The sequence below is a fragment of the Amblyomma maculatum genome, chromosome 7 (assembly GCF_055883805.1).
Source record: "Amblyomma maculatum isolate TAMU_Amacu chromosome 7, ASM5588380v1, whole genome shotgun sequence".
Classification (NCBI taxonomy): domain Eukaryota; kingdom Metazoa; phylum Arthropoda; class Arachnida; order Ixodida; family Ixodidae; genus Amblyomma; species Amblyomma maculatum.
In genome coordinates, this window is record NC_139350.1 from 89,948,162 (window position 1) to 89,973,311 (window position 25,150).

Below are 25,150 nucleotides of genomic sequence, written 5' to 3' on the forward strand. Positions count from 1 at the left end.
ACTCGGGGAAATTTAGTGTAACTTTCAGTGAGTGACACTCGACTTTAGTATCATACGCGTAGTGTCACACAATAATATCTGTTGTTGAGTATCTGCCTTTCTGTGTTCATAGCCGCACCAAGAACATGTGGAGAAGGTCGAGCCTGGTATTTGTCAAAAGAATGCACCATTTTGCCCTTTCGATCGCTCCCCTTTACACTCGATCTTGAAAGCTGGTGGCAACCGCCGAGGCTTCAGATTCACACAGATTACATTTCCTCTGTTCTCTGGAAATAATACATTGGAGAGCGACGGATGGCATGTCATCTCGCGACAGAGTAGGAAGTGAGACGCAGTTTGTAACAATTATTTTGGTCGAAAAAAAAAAAAACACCCCGTGAGTTGGCCGCGCTGGAATTTGGCAAGTGGGCTTATCGTTAGTACAATATTTCGCGAAACCGAGATAACAGGTCCCCTGAAGCCATTCTTTTTTGATTATACACAGGAGCAGTTTTACGCGAGGTTTTTGAGATTCGCAATAATATAAAAAGTTGGGTTCTCACGAAAATTAGGTCGTTTTAAGCATATGATTGGCAGCTCGACAAGTCTCAAAGAAGCTGCTCTCGTGAGCTGGAAGGTGTAGCGGCATCATCTTGTGAAAGCGGTCGTGAGGAAGGTTCTTGCGCAGTACAACCGTTCATCCCGAATGCAGCTTTTTCTTCCCTGTATTATAATTACGTATCGCGAGGCGATATTCACACCCTGTTGTCACCGCAAGTACTTGTCGGAGGTTAAGCCAAATTTAGGTGAAGCTAAATTTGACCGCCTGACAACCGAATTAGTGCAGTCGCTGGTTTGGCATCCATGGAAAAAATTTGCGATCGTACATGTAAATATCGCATTGCTTCCATAATGTTTTTATTATTTCATTCATTTGCGTGCACACTACAAAATACGCAAAATGACTGTTTCGTCGCCTATCTCATTTCAGTGCCAGTTCGAGGGCAAACACAGTGTATGGACGGTGGCTCCTCAAGTCAACAGCTGTCCCGACATTGTTTGATTGCGTGTAAAAATTTTTGCGCGGGATACCCAAAGCTTATGAACAGACTGTTAGAGTGGTTTGGGACGATGGGCTTGCGCATTTACTTCAGTTGGCTAAGTCAGCCAGAAAAATCGAATGATGGGTACGGCAGCAAAACTGTAGCTGGCGCCAACTTTTATTAAAAGATGTCTCCTAGGCGTGCACCTAAAATCAGCTTCAAAATCTTAATGAGGATTGTTTTGGAATAAAATGTCGTGTGCATCAGCATGCGACACGTGTCAAAGATTGATTTACGCATCGTTTTTTGCTATGTCTTTTCTACGGTTTACGATGGGCCATTGCGATCCAAATTATTTTCGATATACGGCTCCCTGAAACGTACACGTTTGTTGATCTATAGCAATAGACGCAATTGAATGTTATGCACCTCATAAACTCATTCATGTCCGGCAGTGCAAAATGCATTGCTTTATAAAACAGCCAGTCGTCAAAATAACCGCATTTGAACATCCGTGATCTGCAATTTGATAATTTCCTCTTAGAATTACGCATGCTAGCAAGCAGTAGTTGCTTTCACTTTTTTTTTTCGAGCAAAAACGCGCCCAGGATTGCGAGTATGTGTGTAAAAACGGTACACAGTTGAGCCTGCTAGCTCAAGCGCGTGCTGAACAAGAAATCGGACCGACGCTCCATAGCCCGCCGTATCTGAGCTTGCCCCAACATGGCGCCGTCGAAGGCGGTGTCTCCACCCTGTACGGCGGCGCGCTACATCGAGGCACCCTAGTGGTCACAAGGTTAGGCTGAAGGACTTAGCTGTGTTGAGGCTTATAACCATACATGACCTCCGGCTCGGTAAAGGTCAAGTTATCAGACACGCGAAGCGCGGCTCCACCTATATGCTCAGCGAAGATTTCGCTTCAAAACTGCATAATGCGAACAATATGCAAATCCATTCACTAAAAACGCACTACTTGGCTAACCACGTCCCAACTTTGGGCCATGTTTGGCTGCCAAGCTTTGGTGCAGGGGCAGCCATCCACGGCACTGTTTTGAGCCATGTTTGCTTGCCGAATGTTGGGTGCCGCCTAATTCCCTACCATTTGCCGATAGTTGTCTGAAAGTCGTTGATCAATTATCTACCAGAGTAAATGGCAGCCAACCAGGACCTATACCGTTGAGCCTGCATTGGCTGGCCGAAAATACCGGCCGCCGACATCTGCCCAGTCGTTTAACGACGGTCAGCCAGATTCATTTGATTAGAGACACTGTTGTGGAGGAAATTTCGACTACCTTGGATCTTTTAACGCGCACTGACATCGCACAGGACACGGACGGGCGCCTTGCTTTTCGCCCCATCGAAAAGCGGCCACCGAAGGTCAGGATTCGACCCCGCACATATCCTTGCGTTCAGTATAGTCGCCATTCACTCAAGCACCGCGGCAGGGTAACAATTTAGCGATTCGAGAAATAATTACGTTTCATTCGGCCGAAAATTAGGATTCAGTATAGCAGTGATAAAAAGTCAAATACATTTGAAGGCCTCTCCCATGTTCCTCCAATTAAATCACATGTGAGCGAAAAAGTGAGCGACGCAACAAGGCGGCGCGGCGAAAGCGATCGTGGTTCGCTCTGTCGCCTATGCACGCGACAGCGCTAACCGAGCGAAACGACGACGATGCTCTGTTGTGTGGATTAGGACACCGCAAAACTACAGCCAAATGCAACAACAGTCATAACGATTGAAAGTTATCTTGCGACAACATGGCAAAGCAAAATGTATTTACAACAAACCGTATCGAATGTGTTTAACTTGCACTAGTCTGTACGAGTAATCACGTGACCCCTTGTTTCTTTTGTTTCGGTTGCGATTAGACGCTCTTTGAATCCTTGGCTATTCACCATTGTTTGTAGAAAGCGAAAAATTTACGCGGTAGTGCACAATCACAATGCAACACAGCAAAATAAAGAAAGCATATGCGAAATGAGCGGCAGTGGCGTACGGTTACTTCCGGGCGAACGAGCGAAATTTTCTATTTCGGCAGATCCGAGCGACGAGCCAAGCGACACATGCATTTCTGTTCGCGCGATTCGCGCGGAGGCTTCGCGCGACGCGTGCCGCCGTCGCGTTCGCGTGAGTTTTCGCGTACATGTGATTCAGCCTTTACCTGGTCCTGTGCTAGCTGCATCCACTTGACCCCTGAGAACTTCTTAACCTCACCCGCCCACCTAACCTTGTGCGGTTAGGTGCTGCCTCCGCAATGACGCGGGATTCTTCAAAGCGCTGGCCAATTCGTTTAACGACCGGCCACTACTTCTGGTGCTCTGAAAAACGAGAAAAATGTTGCGGTAAGGTGTTTCTATGTGTCGCCCTCCCAACTCGCACCACCATACGTTTCGCAGTGTTTTAAATATACTTCGCCGCGGTAATGAGATTTCACACTTTCACGACCTGTTCTAGGATGTCCATTGTTGCTCTGTGCCGAATAGCGATATCATAGGTACCTCATGAAATGAAAAAACTGCTTTGAAATCTTTCGGTTCCATGTATTCCCATGGGCGCTAAACCTCCAGTCTGCTGCGGCGCTGCGAGTGCCCCCTTTGTTTGTAAACACGGTGTTGGCCTATATGTGCATTTTCAACTCCATGGCCATATTATATTATTCCAGCCAGTGAATAAGAACATGCAACAGGCAGAGCACATAAAGTGTTACATATAGCTCTGGCCTGTTTTCATTAAGGTATGAGGCCACTTTAAAAAAAAAAAAAGCATTTTGGTATCGAATACAAAGAGGAAATTAGTGATCTATATTAAAGATTGTCTTTTTGTATTCTAATAAATGTCGAAATACAAAATGAAAAAAATTTTATTGCCGAGAAATGTACTAATAATACATTCTACGCCAGCAGTCATAACTCTTATATACCTCACCACAAGGAAAATTCCTCTTGCAGTTATGTAGGTACATAAAGCAATCAGCTGTGCAATGAACTAAAGTAATTACGATATCATGGATTGCAGCTTTTTATTTACAAAGTACCAAAACAATGATTTTCAGCAAGGAATGTTTTTAAAACAAATGCAACAATAACAAATCTTATTGCACAATTTTATTTTCTGTAGTTGGTTGCACAGCTTGATATACCAAGAATAAGTGTGTAATGTTTCGTTAAAAAATCTATTCGAGGAAAAAAATTACGAATGTTCGCACAAAATGAAACGGCAGAAAAGTAGTTTCGAGGGGAAAAAATATTTGATATAGCTAAAAATTTCATACAGCAATATCCAGGAGGGTTAAAATCCACCACATTTGTGGCTCAGGTACTCCTTAGTTTTGTCTTTACTTCCTTTTATACGTGCGTCTGCTCGCTTTTTTTTTTCTTGCGTTTCTTGCGGCATCGGTAAACTGACGGGAAGGTTTCCGGCAAACTTTCGCTTTCGTCTCCTCTTCACTCTAAACTTCTCCATGTGGGTAAAGCGCATAAACAACGAAGTGAAATCGTTGAAGTACACGAGGCACCGAGCAACCGTATGCAGGTTCTTCAATTTGCGAACAGGTGGTGTCCAATCTGAACGAGCCGCAAAGCACGCTAGGAATTTCCGACTTCCGGGTCTTTCTGCGAGACACGTGTCTGCTGCGCTGTGCTTGAAACTCGGCATCAACAAGCTTAAATTCGATTCTTCACGTGTTTTAATAAGCGAGAATGAAGTGGCGATGTCCCATCTGGTTTCAGCCATCTTTGCAATGGCGCCGGTCAGGCGATGGGCACTTTTCCTCAGCAGCACAATACTAATGGCCATCGAGCGGCACGTGCAGCAGCATCTTTGAGTCAACAGTAGCTGGGTCACAACACGACGGCGTCCATTGTTCAGAGGAGGGGTGCCGAAGATCAAGAGACGCCCGTTCCGGTTGCCGACAAAAGCGCTTGACTTCAATTGGCCTGTCGGGAAGATAAGGATCCGTGCTCCTTTGTACTGACATCCCCCGTCAGCACGCCTCGGCCCGCTGTCGCAAGGAAAAACCACATCCGGCCTTCCAGCGGCGCTGTCCATATGCGCGGACCCTCCGCGACGATTTAGGGCATAACACTCCCATCCCAGAAGTCGTGCAGGGTCCGACAGCATGCCGAACATAAAACTACACCTCGTACGAGTTTGAAATGTAGCTTCTCCGACACAGTGGCATGAAGCGACCTTTCTCCATTCACAGATTCGTTAGCTTAGATAGTTGTGGACGGCTTTCAGAGGCTACGCAGTGGAAGCTACAAACGCGAGACACCGGTTTTCACAAGCTCCCTGTTCTCGTGCGACACGCACTCGCAGCTTCCGCTGCATAGCTGTTGCTACTATATTTGGTGCAAAGTTCATTTCTGACCCCAAATGAAAAATAAAAAATAACATTGTAAATGTGAGTGAAACGATTCGCAAATACGACAGTACAACAGTAGCAAGCCAACGGGACGGAACCACCGACGGCACGGATGGATGGATGGATGGAATATAGGAGCGTCCCCTTTGAAACGGGGTGGTAGCAGTAGCTATCATGCTCATTTTTCTACCTATATCTTAATTATTGATTTCGATTGGCTAACTAAACCATCATTCTATTTATTAAATTTTTGTTTCTACATTAGTAACATTATGCCACTTCTCTGCTTTTAAGCCACCAATCTTCCAGTCGTTTTTTGCTAGTTTCCACCGCTGGTTTATTCACCCGGCCACTGGTATTTCTAAACCCCAGAGCTTCAGGAACAGTGACTGCGCCTGCATCAACTTTCGGATGGATACCATTACATTCAAGTATGATATGGTCAATCATTTCACTGGAGTTACCACATACAGCACATGCGTCATCTCCAGGGGCCCGGCATGGCGCGAGATACCGGTTTTCACAAGCTCCCTGTTCTCGTGCGACACGCACTCGCAGCTTCCGCTGCATAGCTGTTAGTAAGTTTGGTTTGGCTGATCGGAGGGGTAGGTGTTCGATTCCCAGTGCAAGATATTTTTTAATTAAAGTTCCTGGCTTGTTGGCCGCGCATTCAGTGGGGAGTCACTTTCTGCGCAATCCACATTGACTAGTCTAGAAAGGCTTTCGCCTTACTATTGCAGCTCGCATTTCCCATACAATGCTCAGAGCTAGTGGATATGCGACATCAAGTTTGTGTCACTTACCTGTCCACTTGGAGTACTTTTACAATGAATAGTGTCCGGTGCATAGATGCAACCTTTCTGAACAGACCTTCTAAATAGTAATTTCAGTTGTCACAGCCCTATCTAGTCCTCAAAAAAAAAAAAAAAAAAAAAAAAAAAAAAAACCTTAGAACCTTACACAACTGTGCAAGACTTGAACTCCCTTCGTACAGGTGGCATCATTATCTGAATGCTAAGGTAAGCCAATACAGACTGCCCAGGACCCGGGTCTTTGCAGCCGAAAATCGGTCAGAAAATTGGATTTTCAATCGTCTCGTTTTCGCGATTATGAGATCCTTCCGCAGCTGTCTCCGAAGTTTCGTTGAAAAATATCGCCTAATTTGAGCGTTACAGCTTCCAAAGACAAGAATCTGCGCGTGTGGCCCTTGTAAACAGGTCAAATCGCGCCGAATTTCGATCTCCCGCAGTTCGAGAAATACGCGATCCGCGGGCATAATCTCGGTGTCGTTCGAAAGATCGCGATACAGGCCATTCCTATACCTCGGTTGGCGACCATGAGCGAGCCCATCGAAGCGGAAAACAAAGGAACAAAATTGCGCGAAGCACGCCCTGCTATTGGACTCGGGAGGGTATTTTTGCACATCGTGAACGCGCAATCACGTGACACAAAAGTGACGTGGGGCTACTGTCACTTCTGCGTGTCCTGTCGACGTTTTTTTTTTTTGTTGTTTTTTTTAATTTTTTTTTTATTGTACTGGGGCAGTGAGAAAAGCGCTTGGCCATCGGAGCGCGGCTTCGAGCTGGCGGAGGCAGAGCATCTAGCCGTCCGCACGCACGCTTTCTTCTGTAAAGCGCTCGCGGCAGTTTTGTCCACGCCATGGCTCTTCCTCCAACACAGTCTTCTCCCCTCTCCCATGGCTCCAAGCAGTAAACAGAATTTTCCTCCCCCGGGGGAATGAGTGGGAGCAGATTTTGTGCGTTCGCAGTCTTCCGCCAGTTCGAAGCCGCGCTCCGACCTATGCTCCGACGGCTAAGCGCTTTTCTCACTGCCGCAGTAGAATAAAAAAAAAAAAAAAACGTCGACAGAACACGCAGAAGTGACGTAAGCCCCACGCCACTTTTGTGTCACGTGATTGAGCGCTCACGATGTGCAAAAATACCCTCCCATTGGACTCCCACCGCACGTGAGCAAAATGGCGAGCTTTGGTTGGCTGGCGGCGTCGACTGCTCGCAGTCCGGCGCCATTTTGAAAAGGTATCTCCTTTAGGCCTAGTCAACCTAGCGCCGTTCCCTCATCGCAACCACAACGCGAAATGCGCTTAGTTATCAGTCTAAACAAAGTAGCGAGAGGAGATACACGCGTCGGGGACGCTGCATCGCCGCATCTGGTTATCTGCAATCAATGACGAAGCGCCGACGCTCCGCGTCGAGTCCGCGATGGCCTGATAACGGCGTAGCATAGCCAGTCGTGCTCAGTGCGACAGCGAGGAGCGGTACGATCTGCCGCGTACGGAATCGTGATGGTGCAGATGAGCAAGTGCAGCTTTCAACGCCGGGATAGATCGCCCTGTGAGGCAGTGCCGCGACCAGCCGCAGCGGCAGTCGCGAAGCAGCGTCCCGCAACACGCGGAACATAGAGAAGAAGATTGCGCGGAATCCCAAATCTTGTCAAAATGAACTTGCTTCTGAATGCTACGCGGTGGGCGCTTGGGCGCTTATCACTAGTTGCCGGCTGACTGCGTTTACAGCATGAACGTGAGAATGGCGATCGCGCGCAAGAACTTAGCACCAACTTTTGCGGAGGTCACCATGCAAACGCACTCGTCTTGGTGGGGGCCTCCAGAGCATGCATTTCGTTCGCCGGCAATTTTATTCGTTCGAGGGCAATTATATCGGTGGTAAATGATGCACTGACATCGAAAGCCAGCCAGAACCCACTTTAATGAGTTACTGTTAGCTGCATATTCATATATAGGCTTATTGCACCACGGGGACTCTAGATCATTTAGAAATAGAAATCTCCACAAGATCTTATGTTTAATCACCAAGGCTCCTACAAACAAAAGCGCATCAAGGAAAATGGCTGTGATTATGTTCCCAGAGGGTTTTAATACAAAGTGTGTGCTATTTCAAGTGTTTTTCTTAGCATGACATACGGTGTTGACCAAGGTATCTCTTGATGTAGTGGTCAGATTTCAATCATTATTAATGTATATGAAAGCTTATACATCCTTCTTGGCAACTATAACAAAAAACTACTAATTTTTCTTGACAAAATTGAATTAACTTAGCACTTCCATAGAAAAAAATTGACAAATTTATGCACACTTTATGACAGGCTACAATCTTTGAACTGCTGCTGCTAAAATTATTCTGATGATATAGTTGCACTCTAGGGTTATAGTAGAACAAGTAGACATAAACTTTTTGCCAGTCATTAATGCACAAATTACTAAAACTTGGGCAGAATTCTAATAATTAAAACATTTAAAATCTTAAAATCTTAAAAGAGGCAAAAATGGATTGCATATTTGTATTTAGGATGCCAAAATACACTAGCAACAAAAGTTTCATCTCCCTTTCCCTGTGAACTGGCAAGCCTAAAAAAGCAGCGACCGACTCCGCTGAGACAGAGACTACTTTGACGCGCCGTGGAGACGATGCTAGACACCAGCTGTGTGAACGTGTCTGTATTCTCTCCGGGTCAGCTTCTCTGCCCGTTCCTTCACGATGTTGTAGTAAAGGTTGTTTCGTTAGAAGACGCCTCGTCTTTGCTGGGACCGTTGATGCCGTCCGCCGAGCCACGGAGCCGCCAGGCCAACGCTACCGAGGGGCCGCGAGCCGCATGTATTAACAGCTGGCACTGGTACGATACCACAGGCTCGCGACCCAAACTTAATAACTGGTGGCAGCGGTGGGATGACCAAGCCGTAACCGTGGGCGGAGGGACGAGTCAGACGAGGTAGGCGATACCGTCGTCCAACAACTGGTGAACAGCGGAGGAACGAGAACGACCAAGCCGTGACCGTGGTCGATGAAACGAGACAGGCCTGACCGAGGTGCAACATCTGGTGGGAAGAGCGGAGATGTCACAGGCGTGACCCGTGAAACAAGCAGCTCAGCGAAAAGCCGGGAGCAGCGCAACGAGCCCTGTGTGATGACTGGTTGCCTGCAGCGGAACGACTGCGTTGGATTCTTGGCTGCGAGGTTTGGTGAGTGCGGGACTTTCTTCTACTGAGTTTGCCAGGCTTTTGTTAAGTAGAGAACAGAGCTGGTAATTGTGTTGTCGTTGTTGCTTGGTTAATTGCAGCAAGGCAATAGTGGGCAGTAGAGAAGGCAGCACTCGGAACAGCCATGGATTTGGATTTGAAGTCGTTGCGCAAACCGAAATTGCTGGAGCTTGCGGAGGAGTTGGGTCTGAATTTGTCAGACAAACTCAGAAAACCAGAAGTGTTAAAGGCTATTCTTGCGTTGGAAGCTGAAGATGACGAGCTTTTGGAATGCCTTGAGATCATTGACGAACGTCAAAAGGAACGTGAACGTAGAGAACGTCACGAGAAAGAGGACGCCCGCGTAAGGAAACTGATGCAGCTGGAGATTTCAGCACATAGAATGAGCGTGGAAAGGATTAAAGCTTGCAATGCCATTCAGTGAAACGGTTCAATACCGCGAGATGGTCCGCCACCGTTTTTCATTGCCGAGGATGTGGTCGAGTATTTGGCAGACTTCGAGAATGTCTGCAGAAGTAAACGTTTCGAGCGAGATAGTTGGGCGCAGATGTTGGTAGCTCTTCTCTCCGCTGAAGCGTCGGAAGAAATCAAGCGATTGGTTGGCGACCGCTTGAAAAATTACGATGCACTAAAAGAGTCATTGCTGATACGATATCGTATAACGCCTCAGGATCTTCGGAAAAGATATGAGAGCGAGAAACATTGTAACACGACGTACTTTGATTTGGCGTATCAGTTGAAAGCCGCTGCAAGCGAATGGCTAGACAATGCGGAAGTTCCGGAGCAAATCGAGCTTGCACCGGAGTGTGAGACACTGCTTGGAGAAGCGGCCGAGCAACGTGACCGCAGTAGTGAGCCGACCGATCCTCGAACAGAAGAGCATCGTGTTACCTTGGTCGAGTCACCAGCTGAGGTTAGCACAGGCTTAATCGGTGAGAGGTCTGAAGTGACGCCGTTAAGCGAGGTGAACTGCACACCGACCCAAGTAGCTGTAGGAGATACAGTTCCATCAAACGAGAGTGGGGAACTGGCAATAACTGAACCGCGAGTCGAAAGCAGAAGCTTGTGTAGAGCGTGGCGGAGATGGAAACGAGCTAGGAAAGGACAAAATTTCGGTTTCCGAAATCAGCTTCATCGTAGAGCAGGGCACGCAGAAAAACGAAATGCCGATCAGAGAAACTGCGCAGCCCGCGAGTTGTGATCAGCCAGGGCAGATCGACAAGGAGTGCGCGTACGCTGTAGAGAGCGAGACTTGCGAAGGCGACAGCAAACATCCAGAGCAGAGTCATAATAGTTCGTGCCCCGATACCACGCTAGGTTGTATTCGCGAAAGCAACCCCAGTGCGAACGCGGTCGTGGCACATATGACCCTCACGCAATCCGAAGCGCCCCAGCTGTCGAAGGAGCTTGATCGTGCGCCGGTTAGCTCTGAGCGAGGCGACGCACTGAGTGGCGAGCCGCCAGATCAAATTCCTAGCAAGGGGACTGACAGGAGCGGTTGTCGTTCGGACTTGACTGAAAGTGAGTCATGCGCTGCTGGCCGCGAATCAGACGCGGCGCCGCACTTTGACCGCTTCGACGACACCCGTGCCCTACTAGCTCCGGTTACCGCTAGAACGTTGACCGCTAGCTGGTCAGAGATGGCCCAGAAAGAAAGAAAGCAGAAGGCTAGTATTCCAGTGCTGCCGACGAAAAACGCGGAAGGGCAGGCACGAGAAAGATTGCTGCCATCGTAAGGAGAGGACACTCAAACGATTGCGAAAAGAAAGCAGAAATCCTGTGTTCCAGTGCTGCCGTAGAAAAAAGCGGAAAGGCAGGCGCGAGAAAGAATGGAGCAAGTTGAAGCTATCGCGAAAGAGAAAGCGCCTATCCCAAAGGCACAAATGCGCCCGTGCCTAGAAAATGCGTGACTGGTGCGCAACCCGTAAGGAGAGGGATAGGTTGTTCAGGAAAGTGAGTGATTCATCCTCATGTGGTTCTTTGCACAGAAACAGGAAGGTACGGTTGTTCCGTGAATCGGACAGCCGAAGCGTTAGTGAAAAGGGTGATCTCAAATGTAACGCCGATAGCTTAAGTCGGAGCCCATAACGTGAGAAGCCTCAGTTTTCACTTCTTGGTGTTTTTCTTCCTGACATAGAATTTTGAACATATTGTATTGTATCTTTGTTTGAAAGTGATGTTTTAGAAAGCGCAATTTTCAAATTTGTGGACGCGTTCCAAGTGCTGCTGAGCTGCCCTTTAATATACATGGGGGCATAAGAGGGAAATAGTCTGGCATAACTTAGTGAAGATTGTGCCGTGCTTGCTGGCTGATCGGTTGAGTTTTTAGCGTGGTTGTGATGTTGTGGGTTGTCGGAAAACTCTCCTGAAGACAAGTTGCAGAGTGTCTTGGAAACCCGGACTTGCCAAGGACTTCTTCAGGCTGTTTGGGCTCAAGGGAAGCAGAATCGGACGACCCCGGCTAGCAGCAACATCCCGATCCCTCCGGAACGCGGATGCAGTCCCCTGCCCTTCGGGATCTCCCTTCCCCGGCGGGGCAGTCTGTTACATTTCTCCACCGACAAGGGTGACAGCTGACGCGGCCACCGCATAGCAACAGGCAGAACCACGAGCGGATCGGCCATTTCGGCGCCGTTCATCGGCCGCCCATCGCTTCCTCCCGAGGGTAGCTCACTTTACCGCGGGCAAGTCTCAACGTGATCCTGCCACGCGCCAAATGTGTGTGCGTGCGTGTGTGTGCAAAAGCTGGCCAAGCCTGGAGCTCGAGGGAGAGTGCGTCGCCTTCGCCCGTCTGCAGGAGGTGGGATGCGGTCGGACCACCTGCGATTGAGTCATCGCCTTGTCTGAACTTGAAGGGCTCTCTTCATTTCCCTGTGAACTGGCAAGCCTATAAAAAGCAGCGGCCGACTCCGCTGAGACAGAGACTACTTTGACGCGCCGTGGAGACGACGCTAGACACCAGCTGTGTGAACGTGTCTGTATTCTCTCCGGGTCAGCTTCTCTGCCCGTTCCTTCACGATGCTGTAGTAAAGGTTGTTTCGTTAGAAGACGCCTCGTCTTTGCTGGGACCGTTGATGCCTTCCGCCGAGCCACGGAGCCGCCAGGCCAACGCTACCGAGGGGCCGCGAGCCGCATGTATTAACAGCTGGCACTGGTACGATACCACAGGCTCGCGACCTAAACCTAATAACGTGTATAGTAGTTTGCAGCATGCAGTGTTCAACGCCCCCGAATATTGCTTTGCCCATGGGCGTTTATCGAGTAAGTAAAATGGTTTTAGGCAAATATTATTATTGTAGTGTCACACCAACGCTCGGTGACTGTCGACGGTGACAAAGACTACAAGCATATGTCGAAAAGGCGCGTGCTACGAAGAAGATGGCTGAAAAAGAAGAAGACGCAAGAGACTGACGCGCTAGTTAAACGTTCGACCAAAACACCGACCTCAGACTGAACGTACTCTTACATTTGGTGGAGGCTGCTCTTCGTTCCCTCCTCTCACGCTGGAGCTTCGCAGTCGCACACTCGCTCCGCCATCCGCTATGACTAAGGCAGCAAGCCAGACCGCTATACCATGCTCGACTGCTCCCACTGCTCCGCCTACCATCCTGTGCTCTGGTGGGCTTCGCCAACGGGATCCCAACTTTTTCAGTGGTGCAGATGACCAGGATGTGGATGACTGGCTATCCTCATATGAAAGCGTAATGCGCATACAACAAGTGGGACGATACCACAAAGTTAGCTAACGTCTTCTTCTACCTGACAAATGTGGCCAATTTATGGTTTCGCAACCATGAACCCAACCTGCCCACCTGGTCGGCCTTTAAAACGAACTTTTCCGAGGTGTTCGGGCGCCTCGCCGTGCGCAAACTCCGCGCCGAACAACGCCTCGAAGCCCGCGCTCAGCTTGCTGACGAAACATTCACCAGCTACATAGAGGACGTTGTGGATCTTTGCAAACGTGTTAATCCATCTAAGTCCGAAGCTGACAAAATCACCAAAATCCTGAAGGGAATCTCCGACGATGCGTTTCATATGTTGACGACCAGAAACCCGCAAACCGTCGTTGAAGTGGTTCAGCTTTGTCAAAGTTACGACGTGCTCAGGAGGCAACGAGCTTCTACTCGACGTTCTGTCATGAACGATCGGTTATTCCCGCCTCCGACAGCATGCGGCCTCGCATCTGAACCGCCTTCCCTCCTTCCCGAGATCAAGGCTTTTATACGGGAGGAAGTGGCTCGCCAACTGTCGCTCCTCCGTGTTTCTGCTGCAACCACCCCATCGCTAGATCCTGCACTTCGGCACACCATCCAGGAGCAAGTTGCAGAAGTTTTACCGCCAAGCTCTCAACTTACGCCTGTGACAGCCCCGCTAACGTAAGCCGCTGTCACCGCCAGACCACCACCGTGCCCTGTCGCGCGTATCCGTTCTGCGTTGATTACAGGCGATTGAACAAGATAACGCGAAAAGACGTGTGTACCCCTTTGCACACATTGATGACGCTATCGATTGCCTTCAAGGTGCCGAATTCTTTTCATCTCTGGACCTCCGCTCGGGCTACTGGCAGCTAGGTACCTATGGCAGCTGACGATCGACCAAAAACCGCTTTTGTGACACCTGACGGTCTCTATGAATTTAACGAACGTCATGCCGTTTGGATTGTGCAACGCACCGGCTACCTTCGAGCGCATGATGGACACAATTCTATGCGGACTCAAGTGGCATCACTGTTTTCGTTACCTGGACGATATCGTGTTTTCAAAAGATTTTACGTCACATTTGGATCGTCTCGAGCGTGTGATAAAGTGTTTGACTGATGCCGGCCTGCAACTAAATTTGAAAAAGTGCTGCTTCGGGGCTCGCCAGCTTCCTATATTGGGACACGTTGTTTCGAAAGACGGTGTTCGTCCAGATCCTGCAAAACTCTGTGCAGTATATCTGAGTTTCCACGTCCAACTTCCATTAAGGAGCTGCGTAGTTTTATCGGGCTGTGCTCGTATTTTCGTCGCTTCGTCCGCAATTTCGCCTCGATCATCTCGCCGCTGACTGAGCTCCTTGCCGGTGACGCAATTCTTTCGTCTTGGACGTCCGACTGTGATGAGGCCTTTTCGACGCTTCGGCGCCTTCTAGTGTCGCCTCCGATTCTCCGCCATTTTGACCCTGCGGCGCCTACTGATGTTCACACTGATGCCAGCGGTGTAAGCAGTGTAGGTCTCGGCGCTGTCCTTTCACAACGAAAGCCCGGCTACCCAGAGTACGTTGTTGCTTATGCCAGCCGCACCTTAACAAAGGCCGAAAAAAATTATTCTGTAACCGAAAAGGAGTGCTTGGCCATCATTTGGGCCATTGGAAAATTCCGCCCATATCTCTACGGTCGTCCCTTTCTGTTACCGACCATCACGCACTTTGCTGGTTGTCCACCCTTAAAGACCCATCCGGCCGTCTTGCTCGTTGGGCCCTCCGCTTACAAGAGTACGACATTCAGGTCACCTACCGGTCTGGCCGTAAGCTGATGCTGACGCCCTGTCTAGGTCACCTCTTCAATGCGGCTCTGACTCGACAGCTATCACCATAGGTGACTCATCTTCACTAGAAATTGCCGACATGCCCAATGAACAAAGGCAAGACCCTGGATCGACGCTTCTCTTCTCACGCTTCTATCTACACCTTCTCTGCGCCCAGCTTCTCGAACGCTTCGCCGCCAAGCTCGTCATTTTGCCATCCGCAACGGCATGCTTTACCGCCGAAATTACCTTTCCGACGCAAGTGGAGCGCTCCTTGTCATTCCTCGGCACCTTCGTTCGGAAATGTGCGCAGCTTTTCACGCCGATTCTCAGTGTGCCCACGCCGGAGTGTTGAAAACTTACACTCGTCTTCGCCTCCGCTATTACTGGCAGGGTATACGTACCGCTTCGTGTGTCATTACGCCCGCGCATGCCAGGAATACCAACGCCGCAAAACCCAACATCACTCCACCGTTCCGATGCAGCCCTTGCCCTGCCCCAGCCGGCCATTCGACCGTGTGGGTATTCATCTTTACGGGCCACTACCAGTCACTCCAACTGGTGACCGTTGGGTTATCGTGGCTGTTGACCACCTTACCTGCTACGCAGAAACATCTTTACCTTCTGCGTCGGCGCCGGACGTTGCGTTTTTCGTCCTGCGCCACAGTTCACCTAAAGAATTGCTCAGTGCCCATGGCCGCGTTTTTCTTTCCGAGACCTTCTTCAGCAGTGACGCATTATCCACCGTTCTACCTCGGCCTACCATCCGCAGACAAATGGCATGACGGAACGTTTTAACCGCACCTTGAGTGACATGCTGGCCATGTACGTATATCACGTCCGACCCCTCAAACTGGGACCGGATTCTCCCTTTCGTCACATACGCTTATAATACTGCCATACAAAGCACGACCGGCTTCTCCCCCTTTTTCTTTCTACACGGCCGTGAACCCACCTCAACTATGGACACGGTACTCCCATATCGCCCTGACGCCTCCGAATCGACCGCCGTCTCTCAATCGGCACCATATGCATAAGAATGTCGCCAGTTGGCCCGATCATTTACAACCCAGAACCAAGGTCACCAGCAGTTCCTTCGCGCAGTCTTGTCCAGCTCCTTCATACAGCACAGACTCCCTCGTGTGGCTTTGGGTTCTGCCACCCCCTCCGGCCTCTCTACCAAACTTGCTTCCAAATATCATGACCCATATCGGGTTATTTGCCAGACCTCTCCGGTGAACTGCGTTATAGAACCACTTGCACCGACACCGGATATGCGTCGCCGCGGGCGTGAAACAGTGCACGTTGACCGCCTCAAGCCATGTTATGACCCGCCTGTTGTGTCGATGCCATGAGTCGGCAGGATGCCTCCTTTTTCTCCCGGGGATAATTGTAGTGTCACACCAACGCTCGGTGACTGTCGACGATGACAAAAACAAGCGTATGTCGAAAAGGCGCGTGCTACGAAGAAGACGGCTGACAAAGAATACGCAAGAGACTGACGCGCTAGTTAAACGTTCGACCAGAACACAGACCTCAGACTCTTACATTATATATGTTTTGAATCGTTAGTTCAACACAAAATAATTGGAACTAGAAATTTAGAGAATGGTCACCTCCAGCATAGTGGTTTTCCCATTGAAATTACTCTGCCTCCAATTCTTCCCAAATCATCCCTGCCCTAACTGCCCCAATAGAAATTAAAGATGACAACTTGAGTCTGCTCATAACACAAACATGAGCTGAGATTCATATGATGATTCTTACGAGGCCTCGACAAGACAGGGCCTAGAATAACAAGGAAAATCTAAACAATGTCCCAATAAGCTCCTACAATGCCCCAAACATGTTCCACCTCGGTATTGTTTGGGACGTCCTGAGGAAGTCACTTATTTCATTTGGGATGTTTTGGGGGATTTTTGTGGGACTTTTCCGGACTTCCCTAGGACATCCGAAACTCCCTTAATTGGAATCCCTGGGACGTATGTGTGTTGTCTGGGTTAACAAAATTTGGTCAGACCAGGGTACGGTGGCTAGAATGGGAGGTGAGAGCATTGGCCGGCGCGGAGTGCAGCAAGCGATCATGCTTGCAGCGGCGGCGCTGCTGTCGACACTTAGATCGCGCTCGGCTGCTCGCTCCCGCTGCTCGCGCGCTCTGTGAGCGTGCTAGTTTTGCGTTGTTTGAGCGTCGAGGAGCATGTGTGACGCTTGCCCAGCATAGGAACATAGAATGTTAATCGGCCGACGTGGGCAGTTAAAGATAACAAGCCTAGCATTACACGCAACCATACTCAATGCGCGAGTAACCCCGACGGGTAGGAGGCGCTCGCCAAAAACTTATTTTTAGCTATTTCTGCCTGTGAAAGAACGCATCAAGTTGTTGCCGAAAAAGGCGCCGCATTTCTCTTGGCTGTGAGCCAGCGTTTCGTTCTCAAGCAGGAAAAAGCACACAGGGCTCTTGCAGTACCACACAAAATTTTATTGCAGGGACAGACAAGTATGTGGGCAAAGACAGCCGGTAAGGGCAAGCAAGTGATGCAGCCTAAATCAGAACACAAAAAATTAAAACAGCTTGCAAGGGACAACACAGCCTCAAGTGCACGCATCAGCTTAAGGTGCCGCATTCTCTGCCTCTTTCCGTCTCTAGCCTTGTTCTCTGCTTGTACTAAAAAGTGTAGCCTTGTTAGTGCATAAAACTTCACAACATGGTTTGTTACTTCTGTGCTGTGTTTCTCGCAGCCAACTGTATTTAGCCTGTTCCTTGCTAAAGAAGAAATCAAATCCATCACGCTGTTGGCCTTCAACTTATTGATGCTGAAGCAATGTGTGAATAAATCCTCTAGCTTCACACTCAATTTCTGAAGCTCGTGAGATGGATAGAGCAACCCTCCCTTATCAACCTCTTGTGTGAGGCCAGCTTCCTTTGGAAGGTTACAGCCAGCTGGAAGGAGCAGTGCTCTAGAGCAGTCATGGCACTTTGTTTTGCTCATAATCTTCCGAGCAACATATCCTGCGACATAGTAGGATATCCGCGAGTCGCTCCTTATTGCAACAGTCGCCTCATGATCAGAAAGTAGGTCGCATGATACAAGCACCTCATGCACTTCGTTGAGGTATCCAATATCCATCAGCTGATCAAGTTTTCCTTGAATGTTTCCTGGCCTTTCACTGCTTGCCGAGAGAAGGCTCTTCATTAACGAGGGCGACACATTTCCATTTGGCGGGGCCTTCGCCAAACTACAAAACGACAAACAATTGACTGAAATCAAGAACTGTGACGGTGTAGGGTGGTCATTGTTGCCTGACATTTACCTAAAGATACAGAATAAATTTTCTAAGCGATCCTGACTCAAACGAGAGGTCACTAGGTACTTGCAGTCGAGCTTTTCTGTGAGGTGATCAAGAAGGGATATTGTGCTTCTAAGCGTAACGCGAAGCCCTTCAGCTGTGCCTTGCGTAAGAAAGCCTACCTTTCCTATTTGTGCTTCCCAGGTGTCTATGTAGGCTAAGAAATCCTTCACCTCTGTGTGACTTTGGGAACCAATGAGCATAGCACCATGGCTGCTCCGAGATGTCATAGCTGCTATAAGCTTAGACATCCTCCTTGCAAATGATGCTGTTGCTGCACTAGAGCCAGCACCGCACACTCGTTCAATGTCATCTTGGTAAGTATAGAGCCCTCTCAGTACCTCGTCGCTAAATATAGTGAAAAAGCAAAGTTGACCTTCATTTTCTCAAATCCATTCGGCTCAATGACTGCCCTAGTTACATGTGGCATGGCTTTTGTGGCAACGTGGTACCGCACGTTGCCACACTTTCAGCCTTTCTTCGTCGCTCGGGGCAGCAAAAATGGAGACTTTCTTGCCTTTGTTCCTGGCGGAGACGTATCCTGACGCGCACCCGGGCGCAAAACAATGCGTTTGACGCTTGACACGTCTCTCCATTATACCCGTGTACTCAGGACATGTTAAAGTTACACTGGGTAAACGTAATCAGAAAACAAAAAAGATTGCTAGCAACGCGGCAAGAAAACGCACAACAGCACAGACGCGCATGCACCTGACAAACGTCCCCCAGCGAAAAGAGGCATCTAAGACGCTACGCGTGCGCCACCTGTCAACAGCATGAATCACTACGACACATGCATGCATGCGCGGCCCGCTGCGAAACTCTCACCTCCCATTCTAGCCACCGTAACCAGGGTCTCCCCTTAAGGCTCCCAGTGATTACACTAAATACTACCCACACAATACAAAAGCAACTACAACATTTTTTATTTTTGAGACATTGAAGGCACCATAAAAAAACATTTGTTCTGTTTTAAATGAAAAAAAAAAAAATAGATTACTCTCAAAACTTCACGCACATAAAATGGAATATGAATAAATAAATGCATATGTACAGAGTAAATAACACAAGACACACAAAAACATGTTATTCAAATAAACCACGTTATGTAAAAAAATTAAAAAAAAAAACTAGTTATGTACACTGCAAGCTAGAGGTCCCCACGTAGCTCTCTTATGTCTGCTCGCAGAGCCAAAACTTCATCAAATATGTCTTGCAACATGGACTGCAAGTCACCCTGCAAAGAGAATGTACAACAAAATCACAATTGACAATTTTTACCCTACCATAGGACACATGATCTTAACTTCTTGATTGTTCTAGATCCATTTGGTCTACAAATTATAAGGTTTAAACTATCATGCAATACATCAAAGTGAACTAAACATATGCTTTAATATCAATTATCCACTTCATTAAACAGTTTTATGACTCCCCAAATTTTATTTGCAAAACCAAAGGTTCTTAGCCTCAACTTGAACAAAACTTGCTACACTTGTAATATAAGAGATTTTAGAAGCAACTTTGAAAAGTACACCCTGTTCTATTCAGTAGCAAGAACATACTTTGAAAAATATTAAAAGGATTTCTAGCTCGTACAGTTTTCTGGCTAGAAAATATTCCTGTAGTCCTTATAGGCAGCTTGGACGGCATTGGCCACAGTGATAATGGCAGGTTTGCAGCTGGCCGCGTTGGCTGTTTTCCACGTGTTCTTGCGCAGTTGTTGCATTGCAAGCTCCGTTTTCCCGAAGTGTTTCCATCGGGATATAAACAGTATCCGCTGGAGTGCATTGTAATAACTTTGCAAGCATTCCCCACAATAATTTTTCTTAGGGCAAACGTTCAGTTCAATCGTCCAAAGAAACACGCCGGAGACAGGATTCATACTTGTCACCAGCTTGGCAAGCAACCCGACCAAAAGTACAGTAACTCATTTCGAGTTAGCAAGTAGCTTGTTATTCCCATACTCAGGTTACAACAAGGCATAATTTAATGACAAAAAAGCAATAATGGCACTAAGTCTTCAACTAGACGAAAGAGAATGTCTCCCTGAAAATGCTGCACGTGACCAACACTGACACTTGGTTGTAAATCCAGTTTCCGCACAAAAAGCTATTTTCTTTTCGGAATGCTGGAATGATACCCCCGGACTTTCCCATCTAGTTGATGCACAAAAAGCATGTGCTGATGACCTTTACTTTAGCCGCGACACTCTCCAGGACAGCAACATCTAAAACTGCTTGCTACGCAGCCTGAATTCACCAAATCGCTTCTCTGTCGATGGTATTACAGCGTAGATGCAATGCAGCATTGCTGGTGACAAAATCGCAAATATTTTCACAGAAGGATTACGACTCTTTATGCATCGATCAAGTGCTCGCGAAATAGTAAAATGACTTCACATGCTGCCCATCCTTTTTGAACTAGTTACTATATAAGCTTTGCCTATATAGTAACTATCTTGAAATAGTCTGCAGAGCCACTACAGCATGGTGTCGATTGGTTGGCACAGACAGGAAGGCATTGACCACTGGCACACTGTCAGCATACTGCGACAAGGACGAACCCAGAGAGCACACCACCCAAGCAGCACACTCATTGGCACAATACTGGTGCCCCGTTGGCAATGAACTGGTCCTATGTTGGACCAGATATTATCATCATGGTAACAATATATTGGCCCAATGATCTGTGCCGGTTGGGATACATTTGCCTAATATTGACAAGCTGCATTCTCTATCTTCCCTCTGCGCTGATCGTGAGCGTGTGCCTCCTCGAGGCGAAGAAACCGACATTCGTCTCCTCGAGGCAAAGAAACTGAAGTTCTTCTGTGGAAGCGGGCCTGCTAGTTTCCTGCCGCACTGTGACTTCTGCAACTCCTGTGTCTTGCGGTGACTTCTGATCAGACTTCACACCGTGACATCTGGTGGAGCTGCTGGGTAACGCAACCCATGCTCCGAACACCTCCAACCAGCCGAGACTCCAGCCCTCAAGGATCTCCTACCATCGAGATTACGCCTACCCATCAGAGTAGCCGACGGCTTCGAGGTCTTGATCCCGAATTTGCGCCTCTACAATTTTCGCGTACTGCGAGGCCGCCACCATCTTCTCCAGCACCACCTTCGGAGACAACACAACCACCCATAATGACACAGGTAGACACCACAGCCCCCTCCTCCGTGTTGCAGCAGCCGCGGGAGATACCCATCTTCCAAGCCTTTCCCGGTGACGACCCGGAAGACTGGCTAGATAAATTGGAGCGAGTAGCCCAGTACAATCGCTGGGGCGACGACCAGAAACTGCAGCATGTATTTTTTTCGCTCGACGGTGCAGCTCGTACATGGTTTGAAAATCATGAGACTACTATCACAACGTGGAGTTCCTTCAAGGACCAGTTCCTGCAAGCTTTCACCACCGTTTTTCGCAAAGAACGCGCCGAGCTGCTCCTACAGACGAGAGTTCAGCTCCCTAACGAGAGCGTCCTCGTTTACTTCGAGGACATGATGAGGCTATTCCGTCGCGCTGATCCAAACATGTCTGAAGAAAAAAAACTTCGCTATCTCATGATGGGAATTAAGGAACAGATCTTCGTTGGATTAGTGCGATATCCCCCCAAGACCATCGGGGAATTTGTATCCGAGGCCACTACCATTGAGAGGGCTCTAGAGATGCGATCTAAGCACTACGAGCGGCCGTCCATCCCTATTGCTGCCGCCATCGTGGACACTGGTAGCACTGACGTGCTCCGCGAGACCCTACGGGCCGTCATACGCAAGGAGCTGCAAAAACTATTTTCGACGGCAGCACCCCCTCAAGTATCCAGCCTTTCTCAGATGGTTCGGGAAGAGGACAACCAGGCACTCAATCCACCCGAGTCCCTCCCGACAATGCTACCACAGGCCATGACCTACGCCGCAGTCACTCATCGTGCCTGTCCACCTCCCAGTCAGCACCAAGCAGCCCCTGCATACACTCGTCAGGCACCTCCCGCTTGAATTTCTCAGGTGCGTCCACGCAAAAGCGACATCTGGCGCACTCGCGATAATCGCCCGCTGTGCTTCCACTGTGGCGAAGCTGGTCACCTGTTCCGCGATTGCTATTACCGACGAATGGGTCTGCCGGGCTTAGCACCGACGCGCGACAGCCGCAGCGTGGTGAACGGCCCCCTGCCATTGACACATACTTGGCTGAAGCAGCCGGAACGCCCTATGACTACTTGCAATTGCCTTCACCGCGCCAATACTCCTCGCAGACACTTGGTAATGCCGGCCTGACGCGGGTCAGCTCCCCTAGCCCCCATCGGGAAAACTAGACACGGCAACCTTTGGAGGGAAGGTTGCTCATCGACGAAATTCTCAAGCTCCTCCACCGCTGCAACCGGATGGTCACTCCATTTCACGACGACACGACGCGCCTCACAATGATCCGCTGCCTCTGCGCTCCAGTTCTCAGACGACACGAAATCAGCTAGTACCACACTGCAGCCGTGACCGGACCCCGCGACGTTCCGGCAACACCACAGCCGTAACCGCCGACCTGAACATTTCAGTAGACGGAACTGACGTGACAGCGCTTGTGGATACCGGCGCCGATTATTCTGTGATGAGTGGGCCTTTCGCCGCCACTCTGAAAAAGGTGACTACACCCTGGACAGGCCCACAAATTCGTACTGCTGGAGGCCACTCGATAACGCCAACTGGTACCTGCACTTCTATGGTAACAGTGCAAGAAGAAACGTACTTAGCAACCTTCGTCGTACTTGTCCAGTGTTCCCGCGACGTCATCCTTGGCATGGATTTAACAGAGAATGGAGCCTGCAGACTAAGTCAGTGACCTTATCGACTGAGAACGCAATACACAGTGCTTCAGAGCGACCGACAGCACTGCACATCCTTGATGATCACGTCACAATTCCGCCCCGTTCCAGTGTGATGACGTCTGTGGCTGCGAATACACTGCGAAACTTTGAAGGTGTCATGGAGAGCAAACAGATCTTACTTTTCGAACGCAGTCTTGCTGTAGCCAGAGGAGTCGTTCGCCTCGAAGACGGCAAAGCAGATGTCCTACTCACAAATTTTGGCGGTGAGCACCAGCATTTAAGCACTGGGACTGTAGTGGCCCACATTTGCGGTATCACGCATGTTCGAAAAGCCTCTGTACTTGCGACGCTGTCATTGACCGAGATGGAGAGGCCTACCACCGATTTACATTTCACCATCGTGCGAAATGTGGTAAAAACAGAAGTAGCCACGCTAATCCACTGAGAAAGATGTGACAAGCACGTGATCAAGGGACGTGATTCTGAGCCCATGATATAGTGTTCAGGAATTGAGAAGTGTGCCATCCACCGTCGGCGAACTGGTCGTTTCAGTGATAACAGGAGAGAGGGTGCTGTGTACAAGAGCGCATGAGCACTGAGCAAACAGCTGGGTGCACTGCCTCTGTTACTGCTAGTTTTTCGGACCCCGAAGGCACGCAACAATAAATTGTGTCTCTTTAGCTCCCACACGCTTGTCTAAATGTATTAAACAGATTCTGTGCATGAATAAATGAACTAGTTCCTACAAAAATGGCAAGACACATAAGTCCGAGGCCTCTTTTTTCCCACAGAAATGGCTTGGGGAGAATTGGGTGCTAAAAAAAACTGTGCTGTCATAATTTCAATCTGCCAGGAATCCAAGAACTTATCATGACTATGTGGGATTGTGTTTAAGACTGCTTTTCTGGTGCAGAGTCAGGCACAGATAGCCGATGACCTGACAAGCAACAGTAAGAAATTTCCTGAACGTATTTGGTACTTTATTTCTCAAACGCTAACGGGAGGTCCAATGACGAATGTCTAACGTATATTTATGCTCACATCACAGATTTTTATTATCGGATGCGCCGGTTAGATGGGCCATCGCGTGGACTGAAAAACCAATGGAGGATGTTTTAGGCTAGGCTACCATACTTTAATTGTTTATGCTACATGTGAATAGAGATATGTGAAGATTGCTTGGAGACAAAAATTGTCAGGGGCTATTGAATACTTATTCGACTGTGGGCGGATACAACAGGCAGTTGCATAAAAAAAATGAAACAGATCAGCGAGAGCTCATACAAATGCACGAAATCACACAGTGAACGACTTCAAAAACCAGCAGGGTAAACAATTCGCGATTTCAGTGAACATAAACAGTTCAATAATATGGTACCATCATATGAAATGCTAGAGTTACATGAAAATGGCGTGAATGAATTAAGCTGCTAAATTTGAAAGCACACAAGACTGACAGAGTCATTAAATAGTCCTCAAACAAGAAGATTATTTGCACCTCCACCTTCAGGTGCTTTATCTGCATTGCTTTAGAGCTCTGCTCTAGGTTTAGTGACTTCACATAAAAATGGAATCGCATCTGGACGTAGAACTTCACTATGCACAGCGTCATTTCCCTATCATAGGTAGGACATCCAGGCTCTGGAACCTCTGCGCTTTGAAAAAACAACAAAATTCCGGATACTGCTTGCATTAATTACAATTCTTGAACTAAAAAAAAAATGTCATTCTTCTAGCGTGTTTATGAGCATTGCAAGCTCCGCAGACGGATAAAGAAGACCTCCGTGGTCGAAGTTTGAGATGAATTCATTTTCTTTTTGTGCGCGCATGATTTGCTCGAAATGAAATACGCAGAACAAGTACTGCATTTTGATTTGTGCATGAACTTTCAAGCCACATATACTGCAATACAATCTGCGACCTAGAACTGTGCTTATAGCGACGTACTTATGATCTGGAGGAAGAGCATTCAATGCAGCTTTTATGTCCTCGAACCTTCCCTCTTGAACCAAGCAGTCAAGCTCATCAATCGCAAAGAGCACGCAGTGAGCAAAAAAAAAAAAAAGAAGACCATAA

General features: G+C 48.4%; 1 protein-coding gene across 2 annotated transcripts in view; it reads right to left on the bottom strand.

The window, feature by feature from the left end:
* Positions 1-17,321: 17,321 nt before the first annotated feature.
* Positions 17,322-25,150, bottom strand: part of LOC146183926 (protein NEDD1-like) — a 99,997-nt gene continuing 92,168 nt past the window's right edge. Inside the window, exon 13 of one of the 2 annotated variants that reach the window (XR_014708817.1) lies at positions 17,322-19,492. Coding sequence is in view for 1 of the 2 variants with exons in the window: in XM_084609244.1 (XP_084465370.1) it covers positions 19,406-19,492 (87 nt within the window). In the remaining variant the exon portion in view is untranslated. The remainder of the gene's footprint in view (positions 19,493-25,150) is intronic. The other variant, XM_084609244.1, reaches the window with a different exon arrangement.